Source organism: Mya arenaria, chromosome 1 (genome assembly GCF_026914265.1).
Source record: "Mya arenaria isolate MELC-2E11 chromosome 1, ASM2691426v1".
NCBI classification, from domain to species: Eukaryota; Metazoa; Mollusca; class Bivalvia; order Myida; family Myidae; genus Mya; species Mya arenaria.
In genome coordinates this window covers 59,878,449-59,901,423 of record NC_069122.1, presented here as the reverse complement: position 1 = coordinate 59,901,423, position 22,975 = coordinate 59,878,449, and the positions used below count along the sequence as shown (strand labels likewise).

Below are 22,975 nucleotides of genomic sequence, written 5' to 3'. Positions count from 1 at the left end.
ATTGTAGCAGGACATATGGAGTAGTATACAAATAATTTTCTGCAGAGTTATCGTGTGTTTATATTGCACATTTGTATTGTAGCTGAGAAAGAACTATTTTTACTTTCGAAAGCAAAATAAGTAAACACATAGCAAAAGATACGCAATAACTTTATGTTTCGTTTCTGTAATTAATTGAGACTAGTAAACATTGTACTCGTATATTTATATATTTCGAAAATGCGCGTTATATCTCAACAAGTATATAATTTTACCCTCGAAAGCAAAATAAGTAAAAATAAAGCAACGAATAGAATGTGTATATCAGCGATAACAATATAAACAATAGTTAGATCAATAACACCTAAAACTTATATGTATATAGTAGCTGGTAAATATACTAAAAGTTATTATTTGACTAAGGTAACTTATGTGTTTGACTAAGGTCAATAAAGTGTTATATATATTTCAAAAAGAAGTCGACACTCAACAAAATATTTTTTTAACTAATTCTACTGACCTATAATTTAGTTTCTACATTTCTACATATATCATTTTGCATCTTGTAGAAAAATTAAGCAAGGTTGTAGTAACTTGATTTGTTATTCATACTTGAAATGTGTTTAAGGCTTTATTTTCTATAATCGGAATACTTTAATGAGTTCTGGAACTTAACGCATGTCCTAACAAAGGGGTTCTGGGACTTGGTGCTTGTCCTTACAACGGGGTTATGGAACTTGACGCTTGTCCTAACAACGGGGTTCTGGAACTTGGCGCTTGTCCAAACAACGGGGTTCTGGAACTTGGCGCTTGTCCTTACAATGGGGTTCTGAAACTTGGCGCTTGTCCTAAGAACGGGGTTCTGGAATTTGGCGCTTGTCCTTACAACGAGGTTCTGGAACTTGACGCTTGTCCTTACAACGGGGTTTTGGAACTTGACGCTTGTCCTAACAACGGGGTTCTGGAACTTGGCGCTTGTCCTTACAAAGGGGTTCTGGAACTTGGCGCTTGTCCTAACAACGAAGTTATGGAACTTGACGCTTGTCCTAACAACGAGGTTCTGGAACTTGGCGCATGTCCTAACAATGGGGCTCTTGAACTTGGCGCTTGTCCTAACAACGGGGCTCTTGAACTTGGTGCTTGTCCTAACAATGGGGTTCTGGAACTTGGCGCTTGTCCTAACAATGGGGTTCTGGAACTTGGCGCTTGTCCTAACGATGGGCCGTTTGAACTTGGTGCTTGTCCTAACCACGGGGCTCTGGAACTTGGCGCTTGTCATATCAACGGAATTCTGGAGGTTTACGATTGTCCTTACAATTGGGATTTTATACGTGACTCTTGTTCTAAAAATTGGGATCTAGGGCTTGAATTTTGTCTAAACAACGGGGTTCTAGAAATTGTCGCTTTTCCGAATAACAGGTTCTGAAACAACTTGCCTTTTGTCTTGTCCTAGAAAACTTATTCATCTCCGAAGAACGGGGTTCTGGGACATTACTCTTTTCCTGGCAACTGGTTTCTAGAACTTAACGCTTTTCTGAAGAGCGGAATTCCGGTACTTGACAAGACTAACCCTTGTTCAAGCGATAGTGATGTTGTTGTTTTTATTTTCTCCAAGCATTGTTGCAATACTAGAACTTCCTCTCCAGTAATATTTAAAAGTATTCCCTTCGTGTTCGTTATTATGTTAAACATCACGTCTGCGTCAAAATGTAGTTAAGATAACGTATCCTAAATGTCACATCGCTCGATGGCAGTCGGCAGTCGGCAGTGCCCCGAAGTCATTTGCTACCGATTATTGGTGGCAGATGTTCCTGACAAGAATGCCAATACAAAATAGGAACTAGCTCATAATACTTAACGATGCACATCAAATCTGCAATTAATTTTTGCCTAGGCAATGCATGAATATTACAGACACATACTCGAATGCCTTTTTAGTAAACATTTGTCAATAAACAAAGCCATTTAACGAAGTTATTGTGAAACTCTAAATTTTTGGTCTTGGTAAATACATTCATACATATATAGTTTTAAAAACACATAGTACGATGGTCGAGCTATTTTAATATCGTCGCTATAGTGTGTTGATTGCTCATAGGGGAATAGATGATAATTGGCGGCACCATCCCTGTAGGTGCCATAGACACTAACAATACGTGAAGTAAGTCATCATCCTGATTTTGGAATTAATATGTTATTCACATTCAAGCTGCTTAGTAAGTCCGCCCCTTAGCAAGGGATTTTCTTCCTAAAGACACACCCTAGTGTATGCAATAGGCCTTGTTCCTCCTCATGATTGTGCTGGCATACATGCTACGAAACTGTACACAGGGCCACGTGCAATAAAAAAAATTCTGAGATGTTCAAAATGACTTATATTATTTTAAACTTATTTACAGATATTATCAGATTTCGCAATCGAGGTGATCAGGAGCGGCGAACATGGCCCTTCCCATGAGTCAAACAATGTGCTACGGTGGTGGTGAGGGCGGGGGTGAGGGCGGGTGTGTGGTTTCTCCGAGAACATTTTTGTATGGATTTTTAAAAATGACGCGGGATTGACAATTTATGTGTATATGAAGACATTTTATAATTTAACATGTATGCTAACTTTTTTTAATGAAATCGGAAATCCAGTTTGCTTACTGGAAAACCGGCGTATCTAACAATGGCACCCGGAAAACCGCCAAAAGAGACCGGAAACGGCGATATAAAGGGGAACTCAATAGTATGTTAATAAAAAGCAATAAAGAGGACTTTAAATCAACCTTATTCGTGATTTTGAACAAATTTATACATGCTGGCCATATGTCGTGCATGTTTTGTTTTTTAATTCGTTATTGAAGGATTTCTTCCGTACGTTCGAGGTGCTGCTATTCAAGTTTCACGCGTTTAATGTCAAGAGGGATATAAATGACCAAATGAGATACACACGTAAGCGAAAGGGTATTTGGGAGAAAAACCAATTTAGTACAATCGAGAGCACCAAATAATGGCGGGAAATTCTGCTACAGCCGCTGAGCGTAGAAAAAACCTATACATTGATTTTCCCGAGGAAGTCTACGCTATTCAGTAGAGAACCGTGTTAAAGTGTATAGCATTAAATCGAATACCCTTCCTGTGCACAATGTGATTATTTTGTTGGATTATATAAAGTATTTCTGTTTAATCTGTATTGTTTTTGTTCCTGGATAATCGATGAAATGCCGGTACACGTGTTTTGGCAATTAAGCGTTAATTGGAATGACAGGTGCTCGAGGAATGAGGAATAAAGGAAATTTAACAACATTTATATGATGGTGTAGTGCAGTGTGATCGTACTGAATCACAACAAAAGAATACAAGTTATTATCAACTTGCAGTGTAAATATTAACAAGACATGCCTGTACGAAGAGGGCATGTGGCCCCTCCAAACATATTTATTGATACGATTATCCGGAAGTTTGACGGTCAAAGTAAGTACATTCTGGGAGAGTAACTGTGAGATCCCAATTAATTACGAGTGATCTATTTTAGCAAAACAAGATGATTAAATCTTGCACAGATAGAGCACAGGATTTCATATAAACATTGTACTTAAACATTAACTTCCGTGATTTGGGCCTCACTTGATACATTGAGTTAATTTGTTGTGAGATTTATATTTATTTATATTTTCGGCCCAAATGTTTCTTTTATCTATACATTTCTTCACATTTCTAATAACTAGGAGTAGAAAGAATTGTTTATATAAGTCCCATATAATAGGTGAAGCATTATTCATTCTTAAAAAATACAACCAACTACTACATGTATGTGTATGTATGTTTATGTAAGTTCACATCATAATATGATATGTGTGCAAAATATACATGTATGATGCTGTTCTGCCTAGCTGGTTTTGTTATGCAGTGTTATGGGGTGTGGGTGTTACAGTACCCAGAATGTTAAGGTGGTATGATTTGGTACACATAATTAGGTGGCAAGGAGGGTGGGGTTACCCCTCATGTATCTCAGAAGAACCCTTGACTTGGGAAATAACTGCTTTCATCTCCTCTTTCTCTGTTTATAGTACATTGTTTCAGTTTTTCTCTATTTTCATATAAGACATATGATTTATAAATTGTTTACATTCCATCTCCCTGTAAACTAAACATACATGTAGGCTACATGTCAAGTATTGTAAATCAGGCTGCTTGGTCATAAGCTAATGGCATATTCATGCGGGAGCCATGTTGTTGAGTACTTCCATGATGTAAACATAAAGATGTCATGTGGAGCTAGTAATGGTAGTACCTAGTTAACTATTCCTTGGGAAAACCTTACTGTATTGAAGTGTTATTAGACTGATATATACATATAATTACACCTAATTACTCAGGAATGACATTAAACAATCCTCAGTGTATTAGAGTTTTAGACTTCAGTTAGCTGTTTTTTCCCTTAATAAATGTGATCACAGAAATTTTATAAAAGAGACATTATTATAGAAACCACAATACAACGACAACAACAACAACAACAACAACAAGAAGTTTAAATGAATTCAGGCAATTATGCATATAGCATACAAACTGTTTATGACCTAACAGGTAAAAGTTAGTGAGAATCATAATATTAAAATAAACATGCATAATTGAGATATTTGTTTTCAAATAATTCTAAATGTTAAAGGTCGATTTCTTTTAAAAAAACATGAATGTCAGAAGTGACAGTTTTCCTTGTTGCCAAGGGAAAAATTGAAAAGTTTATAACAAGTATTAAAGGAGGGAGGAAATCCCATGTGGTGGTTTTTGTTGATTATAGATTAACTGAGTAAATGATATTATCTTTAATATGCAAATAACAAAGTATCAAAAATTGTATGTTACATGTCTCCAGATAACTTGAGGAATCATTAAACCTCCCTCGAAATTGCACTTGACAAGTTTCATGATGTGTTATGATATTTAAGATATTGTTAAGAGATAAAATGGCCACAAATATTGAACATTATATTGTATAAATTTCCTCCTTATGCTAAAATACAGCTGTTTATATCACTGAAACGATGCTTTACAAGCTCATTCATGTAGGTGTTGGCAAATAAAAAAGCCACAAATCAGCAAATCCCCAGGGAGATATCATTCAGGATAAATCCTAAATTCAAGATTGAAAGTTTTCAATCTCTGACTACTTTACACTTGTTAAATTTAATATTTTCCCTGGACATTAAAGCTGCACTCTCACAGATTTACCGTATTGACGACTTTTTTTATTTTTTGTCTTGGAATGAGCAAATTTTTGCGTAAATATCTGCAAACTAGTGATATATGACTGCTGACAAAAGATCAGATCTCAGATTTTCATATTTCTGTTTGAAAATTAAAGTTTTATGTCTTAAACCGTTACTAACGGTTTAAGAAAAATGCATAAAACATCAATTTTTGAACTTAAATATGAAAATCTGCGGTCTGAATGTTTGTCAACAGTCTTATATTACTGGGTTCCATGGATTTTCAAATAAAATGGCTCGTTCTAAGACAAAAAATAAAAAAGTTGTCAACACGTTCAATCTGTGAGAGTGCAGCTTTAAATGCTTTAAAAATTGAGAGAATAAGTTAAGGAATCAATATAAATGGCTTTGAATTTTTTATCAGGAATCTAGGATCCTAACCTTGTTTAAAAATCCCCTATATACTTAAACTAAATATTCAGTATTTTTAGGATTGGAATTTAGTCCAGACTCGTCCCAAAAAAATATGTAAAATTTGATGCATTTCTATAATTTTATCCATTACTGCAAAAGTATCTTGTGAAATAACCAAATTAGGAACACATATTTGAAAATGCTGTGCTTTCTTGCATTACCCCAACAAAAAACACAAGCAGATCCGGGGGAGCGGGGGTGTTCTGGGCATGCACCCTCCCTGCTATTAAATTTGTCCAAGTTTACTTTTTACTTTTTAAATATAGGAGAAAAAGAGTAATGAAATAAGCCAAAATCCACCATTTCTGACTAGATATTGTTACGAATCTTGGTAAATATCTTGGTAAATATTGCTGTATCTCACAGTCACAAATAATCTTATCTACTATCAGGCAATCGCCAATTGACCTTTTTGTCAAAATAAGTTATATCTGTGATATTTCGAAACAATTTAAAAATGCAGTTTTCTGAGCTTAAGTCTGAAACTTAAACTCACGACATTAGTGTCAGAACATGAACCCAGCATGCAAAATTAGAAAAAAAAGGAAGAAAAAGTTTGATGTGTTTAAAATTCTGACATCTTTTTTGGTTTAGCTATGCACAAACAATATGATATGTCTTTCATACATGTTTAGTGGTCGAATTAGCACAAACCTGCTGTAAAATATCTGGGTTTTATTACATGTTGATGTAACCAGGCCTGTGGCTTACAAAGATTGAAATATAATGATAAATTATAGCATTCTTGCATGTTCAAGAAAATCTGACATATACACACCCATTCGGAGCTCCTCGGCCATTTTTTTAAAAAACAACCTCGGATGTATATGGACGGTTTACATACTCAAAAAGAGGTACGTTTAAGTCCGCTGCAAGTAGATCGCGTAGTAAGTTTATTTAGCAGTTAAACTTTATGACTTTACTCTTGGAAATCTTAATTATGTTCGCAATAATATACTTCACCGACACTCAATTTAAACTCTGATCAATAAATACAATTCTATAACACTACATTTCATTTATGATATAATTCAAAATTTTAAGAACTACTTCAACTGATGTATCAGCATACATCCGAGGTTGATTTCGATAAAAATGGCCGAGGAGTTCCGAATGATACACACCCTGTATCACATTTCTATCATCTAAAGTTTAAGGGTCCTCGGCACCTGAAGGTTGATAATAATTGATTGCTTTTTGACAGGTTATTGCAGTACTTATTGAGTTCTTACACTAGAGTGACGTACTGTTTGTTTTTATGTTTTCCTCATTAATATACAGCTGTTGATTAAAACGCACATACAGTATTAAATTATTCCGTAAATAACCATAAAGTTTCAAGCTGGTGCAACTTATCTTCAATAATCCTTCCAGCCGTATTGTACGCTTATTAATTATTTATACAATGCTGCCAGAACCTTCATGTTCAAAGCATTTGTAATTATTTTTGTTCGGCTCTGCATTAAATTTTATATTGACACCATCATACATAATTGATGAATTGTTGCAAAAATATTTGCTTTCTTGAGGTTAAGTAAATTAAAACCTGAAATGAATATTTTCAAAAAGCGCTGATGCAAGTATTATTAGGATGTTAATTGATATGATGAATATTTTCCTAGTTTATCCATATTTCATGTAATTAATCATACTCCTAAATGGATTTTTGTACAGATACAGCTTCTAGAGTAAATATGATTAAAACACCAATGGGTTTTTGCTTACAGAACTATGACAATCTGTTTAATTTCTGTCTCAGATTTCTGCCACAAAAATAAATCATTGTCTGAAATTATAATGAAAAAGTGTTGGGTAACTGAGTAACATCAGAATAAACAACATATTCTTTAATCTTGATTCTTTTGATGGAAGAGCCCTGCTGGCAATTTACGGGGTCAGTATAGGGGCTCTGTGTTTTAACACTTAGCATGATATTTTCGAAGATTTTTGGGCTCATTACAGGTGCTCCATGAACAGTATTCTACAGGATTGTGCTGGATAGAGGCTCGTAGTGGGCACCATAGACAGACACCTTCAAACAATCATATATGATTAATTTGAAGCCCTGTAAGGTTCTTAGATCCTGTGGCCTGCAACATGCATTTAGTTTAAACATATTATATTCATCAATACATGTCAAATACAATGTAAATCAAATACAAGTACAAATTTTATGAAACGGATGAGAACGAAAGATAAATAAATCTTATAATGTTCTTCTCAAAATAATGTTCTTCTCGAAAACATGCATTTGACCACAACATTGCAGAAGGTTGATATAAGGTGGACATTTTATGGGCCCCTGTCTCATATTACTTCCCAAGTGCTGCTGGCCAGGATATTTTCACCCCATGCTCAAAACCACTCAGCCTTTCAATTAATAATACAAATTTAATAATCGCAAACCTGACTTTCCTTGAAGAGCTAGGATGCGCAAACACTGTCGCAATAACCGTGTTTAAAAACATAAAAATATTTTTGAGAACTTCATATTGTTATCCAATTTAAATCAAGTAGTTCATTGTATCCTGTGATTATAATTGTTTAAACATAATTTAATGGCTTTCATCTGCAGTATTTATTATAATAGGTATCTGTTAAGACACTGTAAATGTGAGAGCTTACTAAAGAATTTGAGCTTTATATCTGATTTAAAAGAATAAACTCTCTTTTTAATTGTCTAGATAGTCTAAAACCAAATAATAAAACAACAAAATTCTGTTTCTCATTCAATAACTCTTATCTATTACTCATATAATAAAGTTGGTTAACTAATTCCATCCAAGTGTCTTTACAGGTATTTCAGTTGTTTTGGGAAGTATGCCATGTGGTAGGATTTTTGAATCTGATTAAAAGTAACATGATCAATTTGGATTTCTCACCAACCGTTTAACAGGGGTTTTGTGTTATTGTTTTTCAAAGTAAATGTAAACATGTGCTGTCTTTTTTAATTGAACATTTTAGGAAAGTTGGACAAGGAGTGAATACACTCGTAGAGACCTTCTTAAAATGTATAAGTTATATACATTTATTTAGCATATCTGACTCCCAGATACTGCCATCTATGATCTGTAACTTGGTATTGCCATCTAGCTGTGGTCTGTATTTAAGTATTGCCACCTGTGGTCTGTATTTCAGTATTGCCACATGTGGTCTGTATTTCAGATTTTCCACCTGTGGTCTGTATTTAAGTATTGCCACCTATGGTCTGTATTTCAGTATTGCCACCTATGGTCTGTATTTCAGTATTGCCACCTGTGGTCTGTATTACAGTATTGCCATCTGTGGTCTGTATTTCAGTATTGCCACCTGTGGTCTGTATTTCAGTATTGCCACCTGTGGTCTGTATTACCACCTGTGGTCTGTATATCAGTATTGCCACATGTGGTCTGTATTACCACCTGTGGTCTGTATATCAGTATTGCCACCTGTGGTCTGTATTACCACCTGTGGTCTGTATATCAGTATTGCCACATGTGGTCTGTATTTAAGTATTGCCACATGTGGTCTGTATATCAGTATTACCACCTGTGGTCTGTATTTAAGTATTGCCACATGTGGTCTGTATTTAAGTATTGCCATCTATGGTCTGTATTTCAGTATTGCCACCTGTGGTCTGTATTTCAAATTGCCACCTGTAGTCTGTATTTCAGAATTGCCACCTGTAGTCTGTATTTCAGAATTGCCACCTGCAGTCTGTATTTCAGAATTGCCACCTGTAGTCTGTATTTCAGAATTGCCACCTGTAGTCTATATTTCAGTATTGCCGGCTGTAGTCTGTATTTCAAATTGCCACCTTGGGTATGTATTTCAGAATTGCCACCTGTAGTCTGTATTTCAGTTTCGCCACTTATCGACTGCTGTCTGTATTTTAGTTTTACCATCTATGTTATGAATTTCAGTATTGCCACCTCATAAAACTTGATATTTTATTGCAATCAAACTTTATAGCAATTTGAAATACATATGTGGCCCCATGGTCTTTTATTTAAAAAAAAGACAGCCGAGTCCTTTTCACTAGGCACTATTTTCAGTAATGTTACAGCGGGGGCATAGACGGTTGAGTCTTAATAGCAATCAAAAATTATAATTTGAATGTTTTGTGAGAAAAAGGCATAAAATTCCAACAGACATGCCTATAATAACCTCTAATCTTTAAATACCCCCGAATTGTTGTGCATTATCTGAGCTTAACAGAAGCCTAAAACATATATTGCAAAACACTTTGTTTTAATGTTGTGTTCTGTCATAAGTAACACATTATATTATAATAGAAAAAGGCCAAATGTTTGTTTTTACTCCAGCAAATCAGATAGATAATAAGAATGGCCTCATCTCTGCCAAGACCAGCTGCAAATACTGCTCTACTACTCTATTAATTTTTCAAGCCGTGGATTAAGTTGTCAGAACTATATACATATGGACAAGAACAGCAAAGGTTGTTTGTTATTGTATACTGCTAATAATCCCTGGTAAAAGTTAGAAATCCAACTCTAACTGTTTTTCTTGGCATAAACTGTCATAACTCTCGGATTAAATCGGTTTTCTTATAACTCACTCTGTAAAATTCTATATAAGTTCAAAGAGAACAACAATTGATAGGTACAGATTCTTAATTTTTTTTATATATTTTTTCAAGATTTCCTTTATAGATTGAATGCATTTTGCTTCAAATGGGGAATGTTGATATGTGACATTGCAGGTGATGTTATTGTGAAAACTAAATGCTTTTGATTGAATAACAGTTGCAATTGTATTAAAGTTCAAATGTGAAAATGCCACTTGCCACCCAAACACAAAACATGAACTATATGTCTGTTGCCTTTTACCCTTACATACATGCTCTGGATTAAAAATGACCACAAGAGCCATGCCAGTAGAGCATAGGCCCTGATGGGCCTCTTGTTTAAATAAGAGGACACATTTTATGGGCTACAGACCTTTTCATGGTGAATTTTTTGAATTTCCATACATAATTAACAAAAGGAAAGACTATGGCAACAATTTTTAATGCCATGAAATCCATATTGTGTAACATTAACCTCCATGTGTGACCTTGACTTCTGAGGTAAGAGCACACATATTTTGAGCGACACACCTTCCCATATTGCTCTATAAAGTGATTGGAATTGACTATGTTCCCATATATAGTTAAAAAGTTGTGTCTTAGACACAAATTATTGCTATGAAATCCATTCTGTAAAACATAATCTTCTGAATGTGACCTTGACCTTTGAGTTGAGAGCACAAATTGTATGCATCTTTCCATAGTGTTTAACAATTGTGTAGAAAATTCGAAGTTGTGGTTGAGACATGAACTGTTGCTATGAAGTGTGACCTTGACCTTTTGAGGTAAGAGCACAAATGATACACCATCCCATGGTGCTTTACAAATTTGTGAAGTTTACACAAATCAATTACAACAAAGTCAATCATGAGGAAGTTTGTAATGGACAGACACGTGGACGAACAAACTATCAGACAGCTGATTACTATATGCCCATCCTCTGGTGGATAACTAGAACAGGTAGAATTCCTAGGAAAATCTCTTTATTTAGAGAAACATCCCTCCTTATCGTGAGTTTATTATTATTAAGAGGGCGAAATGATTTGTTGTGGGTTCTGGATCCACTAATTCCCACCCTGAATTGACCCATATCAAACTGTTTGTAAATAAACTTGCCAAGAATAAAACAGTTTCCCCAGATATTATTCCCATACTTTCCTGTATTTTTCCATCATAGTGCTATTTATTAGTACCTGGCACTTCAGATTTAGGATTAAACCATGGTGGTTTTTCCCTTTTTTGACATTATTACTGTACTAGATGATTTTTCAAATTCACACTCTCCATTTATTTTATGATTATCATAATGAAATTAAAGTAGAATCTTGATCAGATTTAAATGAATTTTTGTTGTATCTGTTGTAACGGTCCGCTCTAAGCGGCCGAAGGTGCGTTCATAATAATGTTCCGTATAAGACTGAAGTACGTTCATACCGGATGTAAACTTGGTTGGTAATATGCAAATTAGCAAAGCCCGGTCTATGTGAGAATAGAGAAGTTAGTGTATATAAAGACCAGTGGACCCCTTCTGGGTCGAGCATGCTTTTCCCTGAAGGGTTCTGTTGGTGTTTGTTTCGTTACGCCAGAAAGCTCAGCTATCTGGTGTTTGTTTGGCTCGCACGTTTCACTGTTAAGACCAGGTAGGACCATTGAAGCATTACAAAGTTAGACTAAATAAGATTTCCCGGGAAAGGGCTTGGGGGCATGTTTTTGATGTTCGTAGACATATCTAAGACTAAATCCAATTTGTTGTGGGTGCAAGGGTACTCATGCTTTTCTAGCTATAAGAAGCATCAGGATATAGCCGGGAGTTTAGTTTCTAATATGTCATAGAATTTGTTACTAGCTGTAAGCCTGCACATACATTATAGACAGTCCCAAACCAAATTGTACAGATAAGATAAGATTTTGTTTGAAATCCAGGCCCCTCAAATTGTAACACATCTGTATGATTTTCAAGGTCATTGTAGGAGTATCTTATGATGTCTGGGCGAGTCTCACAAGAGCCCCACACAATATGTAAAAGTAAGAAAAAAAAGCAGGGACTTCCTGGGATTATCCAGTGGTACCTAAGCAGCTTTCACACAGACACCGCACAAGTGGAGTCAAGAAACCTTTAAAAGATACATTATATTTTTTGGGCCCCGCTGAATATGTGCCGCTTTAATTGTAACATATGGATGCTGAAGATCCCTGCAATATGGAAATCAAATAATAGAAATCCATTGTCGATAAAAAATAAATATGTATGGGGGTATGTGGCAATAACATTGATGACCATATCTTTGGAAAATGATGTGCAGGCAAGGGCCTGTAATGCCTTATGAAGACATGTTGTGGGTGTTGGGTTTTGTAAACAAGTTTTTTTTTCATTTTGATTGTTATTTCAGTCTTGTTTGTGACTGACTGATCTGTCATCATAAATCTAATTATGTCAGAATCTCCCCCGCTCCTTCAAATTGATGGAGAGAGAAATGCCATATTTGTCTCTTGTAGCATTTAAAAGTTTCTTGTAGGTGTTATGAGTTTTGTTCAGTCAAAAGGTAGTTATTAATCCCCCATTGGCACTATATAAGGTGACAGTGTGGTTTTATGTTGTGGGGTAAACCTGACAGAGCACTGATAGGAATCCAACTGGTATGGCTTGGTGACCACCAACTGGGGTCTAGCTTGGTGACCACTAACTGGTCTAGCTTGGTGACCACTAACTGGTCTGGCTTGGTGACCACCAACTGGTATGGTTTGGTGACCACTAACTGGTCTGGCTTAATGACCACAAACTCGTTCACCTTGGTGAACACCAACTGGTATGGTTTGGTGACCACCAACTGGTTCACCTTGGTGAACACCAACTGGTCTGGCTTAATGACCACCAACTGGTTCACCTTGGTGACCACCAACTGGTCTGGCTTAATGACCACCAACTGGTTCACCTTGGTGACCACCAACTGGTCTGGCTTAATGACCACCAACTGGTTCACCTTGGTGACCACCAACTGGTCTGGCTTAATGACCACCAATTGGTTCGCCTTGGTGAACACCAACTTGTATGGCTTAATGACTACCAATTGGTTCACCTGGGTAAACACCAACTGGTCTGGCTTGACGACCACTTACTAAGCTGACTGGTTTTTGATGGACCAATGGACTAAATTGAATTGACTGAAAGATGTCTAAACTTAATTGAAAATGGGCCCTGAATATGAAGCATTTGGAACTCCTAAGCCATTTTCCATCCAAAACAACCTCAGCTGTATGCTGGTACATCTGTAGAAGTAGTTCATAAACTTTTAAATAATAGTATAAATTAATTTTAGTACTTAACGTGTATTTTGTATATCTAAGTTGCCAATGAAGTAACTAAGTGCATTGACAAGTACGAGTCCAAAGAGTATAGTCATTAAGCTTAATTTCTAAATTGTAATTACTATGCGATCTACTTGCAGGGTAGTTCAATTGTTAAGATTTCGGACATTGTAAACTATCCATTTACATCTTAGGTTGTTTTTGATGGAAGATTGCCGAGGGGTTCCGAATAGAATAAGATTATTTACAATGCATTAATCTATTCTGTTCCAGTTCAACCAAAACTTATTAAGAACTTTTTTAATTCCTTCGTCAACAAATTCTGAAAACCATTACAGCTACTAAACAACCTTGAGCTCCATCTGCATGTACTGTACTTCATTAGATGCGATGACTTAATTATTGAACAGGGTTTTTTTCAGTTATTAAGCTTAAAGATAAATTATTGCGTCACCTTAAATAACAAATTTCTATGGTCTTTTGATAGAAGAAGGAAAAAAGATGCTGTGAGCATATCATACCAGAATCATGATCAAGAGATGTGTAAACCAAAAAGATTGTACCTTAGACAAAATTATTTGAAACTAAAAAAATCCAGATATTTTTGGAAAAGTACAAAAATAAAGTGAAGAATGATAGGCCGGGTTAAATCAGTTGCCCTTAGTCTTTACTGATTTATTTTAGCTCTATTGTGAAGATAGCTTTTGGCTGATTATTGTTTGTTTCATGGTGTCCCTTTTGAGATTCAAATAGAAATGACCCATGTCAGGGGCTCGAACCAATAACCTCTTGGGTGATATGAGGACACCTACATTTCTAGCTCATTCTCACCCTGGTGGGGCTCGAACCCATTTTGCAAGAAAAAACTTTCAATGTGATTCGTGCCACTTACCAACTATCTCATATACTTCATCTTTGGATGCTCATTGATACGATGACCAGGGCCTCATACCTTGTCATGTCCCGTTTGGGTATGCACATATTACACCCCCCCTCCCGATGCACCTTGTGTCCAAGTTTATAACAAAGCCAAAGTGTCTAATTTGAGGTAATCAGTGTTGACATGCTGGCATACCTCGGAGTAATCTGATGATGTAAAGACCCAATACCTGACAATCTCAGAATTACATGGATAATCCAGCAAAAATTCTTGGGTTTTGTTACAAGTTAAATTTGAGAGCATTCCCTGTATCGTCAGATATTTAGCAGAATGGAAACTGTCTTCATCCAATTTCAGAAATTAGAATGCAAAATACTGTTCTTTCTGTGCAAAAAACTATTTTTTCAATTATGCTAATGACTATAAAGATTTTAAAGGCTTTATCAACACATCGTGAGCATGCTGTCTGCAAGTGCAGATGGGCTGGTATGGTATTGATCCCAGTATTATTCCACTTTCAGTTCTTGTTGAAATAGTAAATTTCTGAATGGCACTTATTCATAAACAGTTGAGCATATAGAAAAAATAATGCATTAGTTCATGTGAAACACTCAACATGGCGTAATTTCATCAGTTTCCCTTATAATTTGTTTAGAATTGATAGAATAGCTAATGCTGTGTTCAAGAATGACTTTATTTCAGTAGAAATGAGGGAAATATGTTTTGAAATGTTTCTTCTGCACGAGAAATCTCGATCTGCGAGGTATTTTTACCCTGTTAGATGCTTGTGGAGGGCAGTCAACAGTTTGATTGATGTAGTGATGGATAAATAGACAAGTTCTGCTAATCACGACTGATGTTGGATGCATAATAGTATACCACTTACAATAGAGTACCCAGCAACCTTTTGTATAAGATTCGTTAATTCCTTGGGTTGGTCAATTAGTGCTAACTAATGTTTTTCCAATAATGAATCTTAACCAATTACATCATTAAATGTGCAAACTAGCCAAAGTTAACCTTGGACAACTTTTTAGGTTTTATACAATTGACTGCAGTTAATTACAGTATACAACTGGCCAGTCCCTGAGACTTGGTCAAAGTTAGCCAATATGTTTATTGATTGGTCAATATTGATCTAATAATTACTATTAACCTATCAGATCAATCACAGTGCAAACAGGCTTAACAATACATGTGGCTGATAACTTGTGAGACTTGTATACAATTGCCTTCTAATGCTTATCATTATGATACATCATTATTGAAAGTAAGAAGTGTATGGTGGGGGAGGTCAGTTAATGTTTCGGAACATATTGATTCCTGTCTCCAGTCTACGGCCTCCAGCAAGAACACTTCCTCATTCTTTGAGGCAGGTTCGTGAAAAAAACTGTTTGTTTTGTGTCTGAGAACTGTAACATGCGCTGGTAAAAGTTCATAAAGGCGCTATATATAAAGCCCAGACTGACACATTACTCTCAGAAATTTGGTATCATTATGACCCTATGATATCTGACATATATTATATATTATATATATGTCAGATATCATAGGGTCATAATGATATATTTGTATACACCATAAAATGCTCCCACTCAAACGCTGAAAATAGACATGTGATATTTGCAGAAAAAATATACTAAGGAAAGCAATATTCTTGAAATCTGGTTTGCCAAACCACAACTGAAATCCTGCCACTGAAACAAACCCTATGTCTAACTGAAACCTTCACACTAAACTTACCTCATCTCACACATAATCTTACCCTAACTGAAACCCCCACACTAAACTTACCACACCTCACACTTAATCTTACCCTAACTGAAACCCCTACACTTATGCTAACACCAACCCTAAGTGAAACCCTCACACTAAACTTACCACACCTCACACTTAATCTAACCGTTACTGAAACCCTTACTCTAAACCTTACCACACCTCACACTTAATCTTACCCTAACTGAAACCCTCACACTAAACTTACCACACCTCACACTTAATCTTACCCTAAATGAAACCCTCACACTAAACTTACCACACCTCACACTTAATATTACCCTAAGTGAAACCCTCACACTAAACTTACCACACCTCACACTTAATCTTACCCTAAATGAAACCCTCACACTAAAGCTTACGACATCTCACACTTAATCCAACCCTTACTGAAACCCCCACACTTAACTTACCACACCTCACACTTAATCTTACCCTAACTGAAACCCTCACACTAAAGCTTACGACACCTCACACTTAATCCAACCCTTACTGAAACCCCCACACTTAACTTAACACTCCTCACACTTAATCTTACCCTAAATGAAACCCTCACACTAAAGCTTACCCAATCTCACACTTAATCCAACCCTTACTGAAACCCCCACACTTAACATACCACTCCTCACACTTAATCTTACCCTAAATGAAACCCTCACCCTAAAGCTTACCCAATCTCACACTTAATCCAACCCTTACTGAAACCCCCACACTTAATCTTACCCTAACTGAAACCCTCACACTAAACTTACCACACCTCACACTTCATCTTACCCTAACTGAAACCCTCACACTAAAGCTTACCACACCTCACACTTAATCTTACCCTACCTGAAACCCTCACACTAAAGCTTACCACACCTCACACTTCATCTTACCCTTACTGAAACCCTCACACTAAACTTACCACACCTCTCACTTAATCTTACCCTAAATGAAACCCTCACACTAAAACTAACCACACCTCACACTTAATATTACCCTAAGTGAAACCCTCACACTAAACTTACCACACCTCACACTTAATCTTACCCTAAATGAAACTCTCACACTAAAGCTTACCACATCTCACACTTAATCCAACCCTTACTGAAACCCCCACACTTAACTTACCACCCCTCACACTTAATCTTACCCTAAATGAAACCCTCAACCTAAACTTTCCACACCTCACACTTAATCCAACCCTTACTAAAACCCCAACACTTAACTTAACACTCCTCACACTTAATCTTACCCTAACTGAAACCCTCACACTAAAATTACCACACCTCACACTTAATCTTACCCTAAATGAAACCTCACACTAAACTTACCACACCTCACACTTAATCTTACCCTAAATGAAACTCTCACACTAAAGCTTACCACATCTCACACTTAATCTAACCCTTGCTGAAACCCCCACACTTAACTTAACACTCCTCACACTTAATCTTACCCTAACTGAAACCCTCACACTAAAATTACCACACCTCACACTTAATCTTACCCTAAATAAAACCCTCACACTAAACTTACCACACCTCACACTTAATCTTACCCTAAATGAAACCCTCACACTAAAGCTTACCACATCTCACACTTAATCATACCCTTACTGAAACCCCCACACATAACTTACCACACCTCACACTTAATCTTACCCTAACTGAAACCCTCACACTAAAGCTTACCACATCTCACACTTAATCTTACCCTAACTGAAACCCTCACACTAAACTTACCACACCTCACACTTAATCTTACCCTACTGAAACCCTCACACTAAACTTACCACATCTCACACTTAATCTTACCCTAACTGAAACCCTCACACTAAACTTACCAAACCTCACACTTAATCTTACCCTAAATGAAACCCTCACACTAAAGCTTACCACACCTCACACTTCATCTTACCCTAACTGAAACCCTCACACTAAACTTACCACACCTCACACTTAATCTTACCCTAACTGAAACCCTCACACTAAACTTACCACACCTCACACTTAATCTTACCCTAGCTGAAACCCTCACACTAAAGCTTACCACACCTCACACTTAATATTACCCTAACTGAAACCCTCACACTAAAGCTTACCACACCTCACACTTAATCCAACCCTAACTGAAAACCTCAAACTACTGTTAACCCTTTCCTTTATACTGAAACCCTCATACTATTAGTCATGGAAATTACTGATATATAGACCATTGGGATGGCAGTATTTTCAAATTTGCTGTACATTTGTTTTGGTCGTAGATAATCAGACAGCCGTTTATTCAGGTGAACCGGTAGACTTAAACAGAGGCTGGCCAGTAGACAAAATATAATCTCAACTACTAAGCTAGTCAAAGCATTAGCCCTTACACTAAAAATAACACTTCTGGAGGGATATGTTGTAAAGACTGCAAACTATTAAAACACTTTTTTGTGGGTGATGCTAGAATGTTTTTGGAAACGTTCTAGCCAGGTGGTCAAACAATCTAACTCAGTCAATGGAATACCATCTGGCCTTCGTCCTCATCTCACTCGCAATCGATGCAGGCTTTTTTTGCTCTGGATTCTAAAACCTTTTTAGAAGCACAGCTTCCACATAAGAAATTTGCCCCACAAGCCTTTTTTTCATTCTCTCTAGCAACATATTTTTCCTTGATCTTTTCCTTTGAGTTTTGAGCGAGGTTGATAATGTGTTTGGTGGTACGATGTAATCTGCCACTTTCTGCTTCTTTGTCTTGATCCCCTGCTCCGCTTGATGATGACTTTGGATGTCTCAGTGTATGAGTTTGTAGACATATCTCATTTCTACCCTTACTCTCTATGGCTGATCCAGATTTACCCTCTTCCCCTGATTTTATTCCAGATCCTTCTCTATAAAATGCTCAACCAGAGCAGTGGTACTCACATCTGACAATTTGAAGTTTATTATTTTTCTGCCCTTTTGCGTTTGTAATTGAATCTTTAAAATCTCCATATTTTATACATTAACATAAAATCACTCTTTTCTGACACACGCTTGAGCAATAAATGTCTTTTCACCAAATACACAAATAAACAATTTTAATTTTTCGCACTTACCAATTATCTGCCTATTATAACAGTTTGTATGTTTGACAAGCATGCTATTTAAACCACATGCAGCAAACCTTCCTGAAAATTTGGCACCTTCAGCTCGCCCTACAGTTCCCTACAGTTCGACAATCACGATGAAGGAAATGTGTGAAATTTAACTTTGATATTGCAAATATTCCAGATAAAAAACAGAAGATGTAAGCTGAATTGTTTTATATAGAAATATAAGGTCTTGAAAAATTTGACATGGCTAGAAAGATTTTAGCTCAAATAGGAAAATAAGGCAGTTTTATCCTTGCCTAGATGCTTTCTGTGACATTGACAATTTTGAAAAAGTCGTACATTTCGACCGCTTTTGATAGTAATTGAGAGAATTCCCCTTATTCACCAGTCAATTGTTACCAACAGCCCCCCATGTCTGTGGAATAGCAGGTCCAGCCAATCCCGGGTAAAATCTCCGCCCTGCGGGGACGAACTGCTGGGAAAATCCCCGCTAAATGCCCCCGGGATACCTAGGTTAGGCCCATTCCCTGCCTTTTTTGGAGCAAAAACAAAACCACTGCATTCACTTGGCACTGCGGGGCCACCTGGAAGGTAAAAACACGGCCTATTTCCCCCACTATCCCCTCGGACTTGGTGGGGGGGGGGGCGTGGTTACAATTGACTGATGCATAAAATATGACAGGTATCACTTGCTGTTGATTGTGACCACATAAAACATGGATGAGGAAGCAAAATAACAAACAAGAACTGAATATAATTATATATTATATAGTTACCTTAAGCGAGCAATATACATGCAAACCATGTCTGGGACCACAAGTACCTGCACATCACATCATAATATTATTTTACTTTTTGTTGCATATTTAATACATTTCAATTTGATCAATTTTCAGAGAATTTGTGAACTGGGCCTTTGAATGCCTACAAAAAAAAAAAAAATGCAAAATTTCAATTCATATTGTCAGTTTATTACTTGTCTGGTTTTAATCTTTGAAGTTCAATGTTGTTGACATTTTATAAATAGTTAAATGAAAAAATGCTTTGTCAAAAACATTCATTAATTTGATTCTTAACAATTTTCTGCAAATAGATGTCTGCACTTGAATTAATTTTGTATCGCTGCTTCTGATGAGATGTTCTGTTATAGAGTCTGAAGCTGTTATCTGAGCTATCAGATTAGAAATCAAAAGAAAAAAATGCAAAATTAGGAAAACCTATTTTCTCTTTGGAATTTAAAGTGTGGGCAAATTTATTTTATCTAATTACTGTCGGTTCTGTAAACTTCATCTTTGTAGATGTTTCATCTGGTGTTCTAAGATGCGTTTGCTCTATGATTAATTAGTTCTTCAGGAAGTCATATCATTTTTTTTTTGTCCCATAGCTGCTGCATCTCGCTGTCACGATTTGGGATACCATTGACAACAATTTTTAAAACCATGCTGCTTTTTAACAGTTGGTGGGCCCATTACTGAAAACTTTGTTAACATCTTTGTTAATGCCATTGTTGTTTACTTTCAAATCTTGATTGCTCTTGAACTAAAATGGTATTTTGGGCATCTGGTAGTCATTCATAATATAATGGGCATCCAGTCCTATGGACAGCTGGTAGGCATTCATAGTCGTACTGGCATCTGGTAGATACTCATGGTCTTATACTCATCCACTAGGCATTCATGGTCTTATTTGGGTTGGGTAGGCAATAATGGTCTTATTTGCATCTGGTAGGCATTCATGGCCTTAAAGGCATCTGGTAGACATACATGGTCTTATTGTCATCCACTAGACATTCATGGTCTTAACGGCATCTGGTTGGCATTCATGGTCTTAATGGCATCTGGTAGGCATTCATGGTCTTAATGGCATCTGGTAGGCATTCATGGTCTTATTGGCATCTGGTTGGCATTCATGGTCTTAATGGCATCTGGTAGGCATTCATGGTCTTATTGACATCTGGTAGGCATTCATGGTCTTAATGGCATCTGGTAGACATTCATGGTCTTATTGTCATCCACTAGACATTCATGGTCTTAATGGCATTCAGTAGATACTCATGGTCTTAATCTCATCCGGTATGCATTCACAGTCTTATTTGGATTGAGTAGGCAATTATGGCCTTATTTGCATGGGGTAGGCATTCATGGTTGTAGTAGGCAAATTGAAGAATGGTTGTGATCTTCGTCTTATCAGTGCTTCTTTATATTTATAGAAAATAAATGATTTCTGTTGCCTTATATGGAAGGCAGAAATATCTTGTTTCGCAATAGTCATGAGGTGTATTTCACTGGAAGTAATAGACTTTTATAAGGTCAATAAATGTCACTTTAAGAAGATGCACTCGGTCTCTGGCAATTTCGCTGGTGTGTCTGTCCAACATTTTAACAGTGATTTGGCGCAATAAGGAAATCACTTCCCTGACAAAGTGTTTGGGAATGAGTTAGGTGGCTTTGATGACAATAGTTTCAAAAATAGATGGGCTAGGAACATATTGTTTCCATTGTTTTTCTCTGATGAAAGAATTGGAACTTTGCAAGATGTAAATTTTTGCTTCTTTATCTAAAAATGAATTTTGAAATAGCTCATGAAACTTCAAGTTATCAAAAGGTTTTACCCCATAGTTTGATTTTATGACAGGAATGTTCAATTCGGGTGGTTATCATTGTGTAGACCTGAATAGTATGGATATAATGATATTTTTGTGTCGCCTGTCCAGCAAGGCAGTCATATAGGGGATCACGGTTTCCAGCAATGTCATCATCTGCATTTTACATGTTGGAGGCATCAATACTCATTCATTATAAACCCTCTATAGTAGACATTACCTCATCAATCTATTCAAAACATGGCAGCCATGCTGATTGGTATAACATCACAAATGAGTAACCAGTCAGATCGCCATGGTAACACTAGAGTTATGGCCCTTGATGTCTTTTGACTCTTCATCCACTTGAAGTTGATCATCCTTAACTAAGGGCTTAGTGTTATACTGTTGTAATGTTATCTTTTCCTATATTGAATTACAAATGTCTTACACCAGGCTCTCGCCTTGCAGCTCGGAGCAAGCTTGCCTTCTCTTTGTTCTTTGCCTCTTTGACATTCTATTTAAGATTTACCTAAACATCTGATAGATGGAAATGTTAGAATTACTCCCCAAAGTGGAAAATCCCTTGTATTACAAAATAGATGAACGCTTTAATCCCACTTTGCTTCCTGCCATGAAACCATATTCAAGTGATCAGTAATCAAGCTATGACATAGGTAATCATTTAATTGCCTCATAAAATAATTAAATCGGCTCTTGGATGAAGGGATCAAAAATGATTGAACCATTTAACAGGTGATCTTTCTTAGTCAGAAAACACAGGTTATGCACCTGGTTCGTTTCTTAATAGCTTACATAAATTGATGAATGAAGCAGCTAAAGTTGTTTTTCCTGATATTGAATTTGAGTTTAATTAATACAGTGAAGGAGATGTGTGACCAGCAGTGGTTTGAGGATAGGTGAGCATACTAGGGCCTTAATGGTGACCCTAAAACAGGCCTTAAACATATGTTATAGACCCTGAAACATAAATCAAAATACAGGGGCATAAATCATTGACTAAACATGCAATTTCATTGAATCCCAATTTTAATACCTAAATTTGTAAATTACGTTTTTATTTACATACACACTTAAGGGCCTAACCCTAAATTGCCCAACTATTCATCAACTACTGTGGTCACATTGGCACTGT

At 36.4% G+C, this 22,975-nt stretch overlaps 1 protein-coding gene across 1 annotated transcript in view; it reads left to right on the top strand.

The window, feature by feature from the left end:
• Positions 1-3,077: 3,077 nt before the first annotated feature.
• The window catches only part of LOC128238158 (potassium voltage-gated channel subfamily H member 2-like), a 171,027-nt gene continuing 151,129 nt past the window's right edge, over positions 3,078-22,975 (top strand). The window contains exon 1 of the mRNA XM_052953765.1: positions 3,078-3,435. Within this exon, the coding sequence (XP_052809725.1) occupies positions 3,360-3,435 (76 nt within the window). The 5' untranslated portion in view covers positions 3,078-3,359. The remainder of the gene's footprint in view (positions 3,436-22,975) is intronic.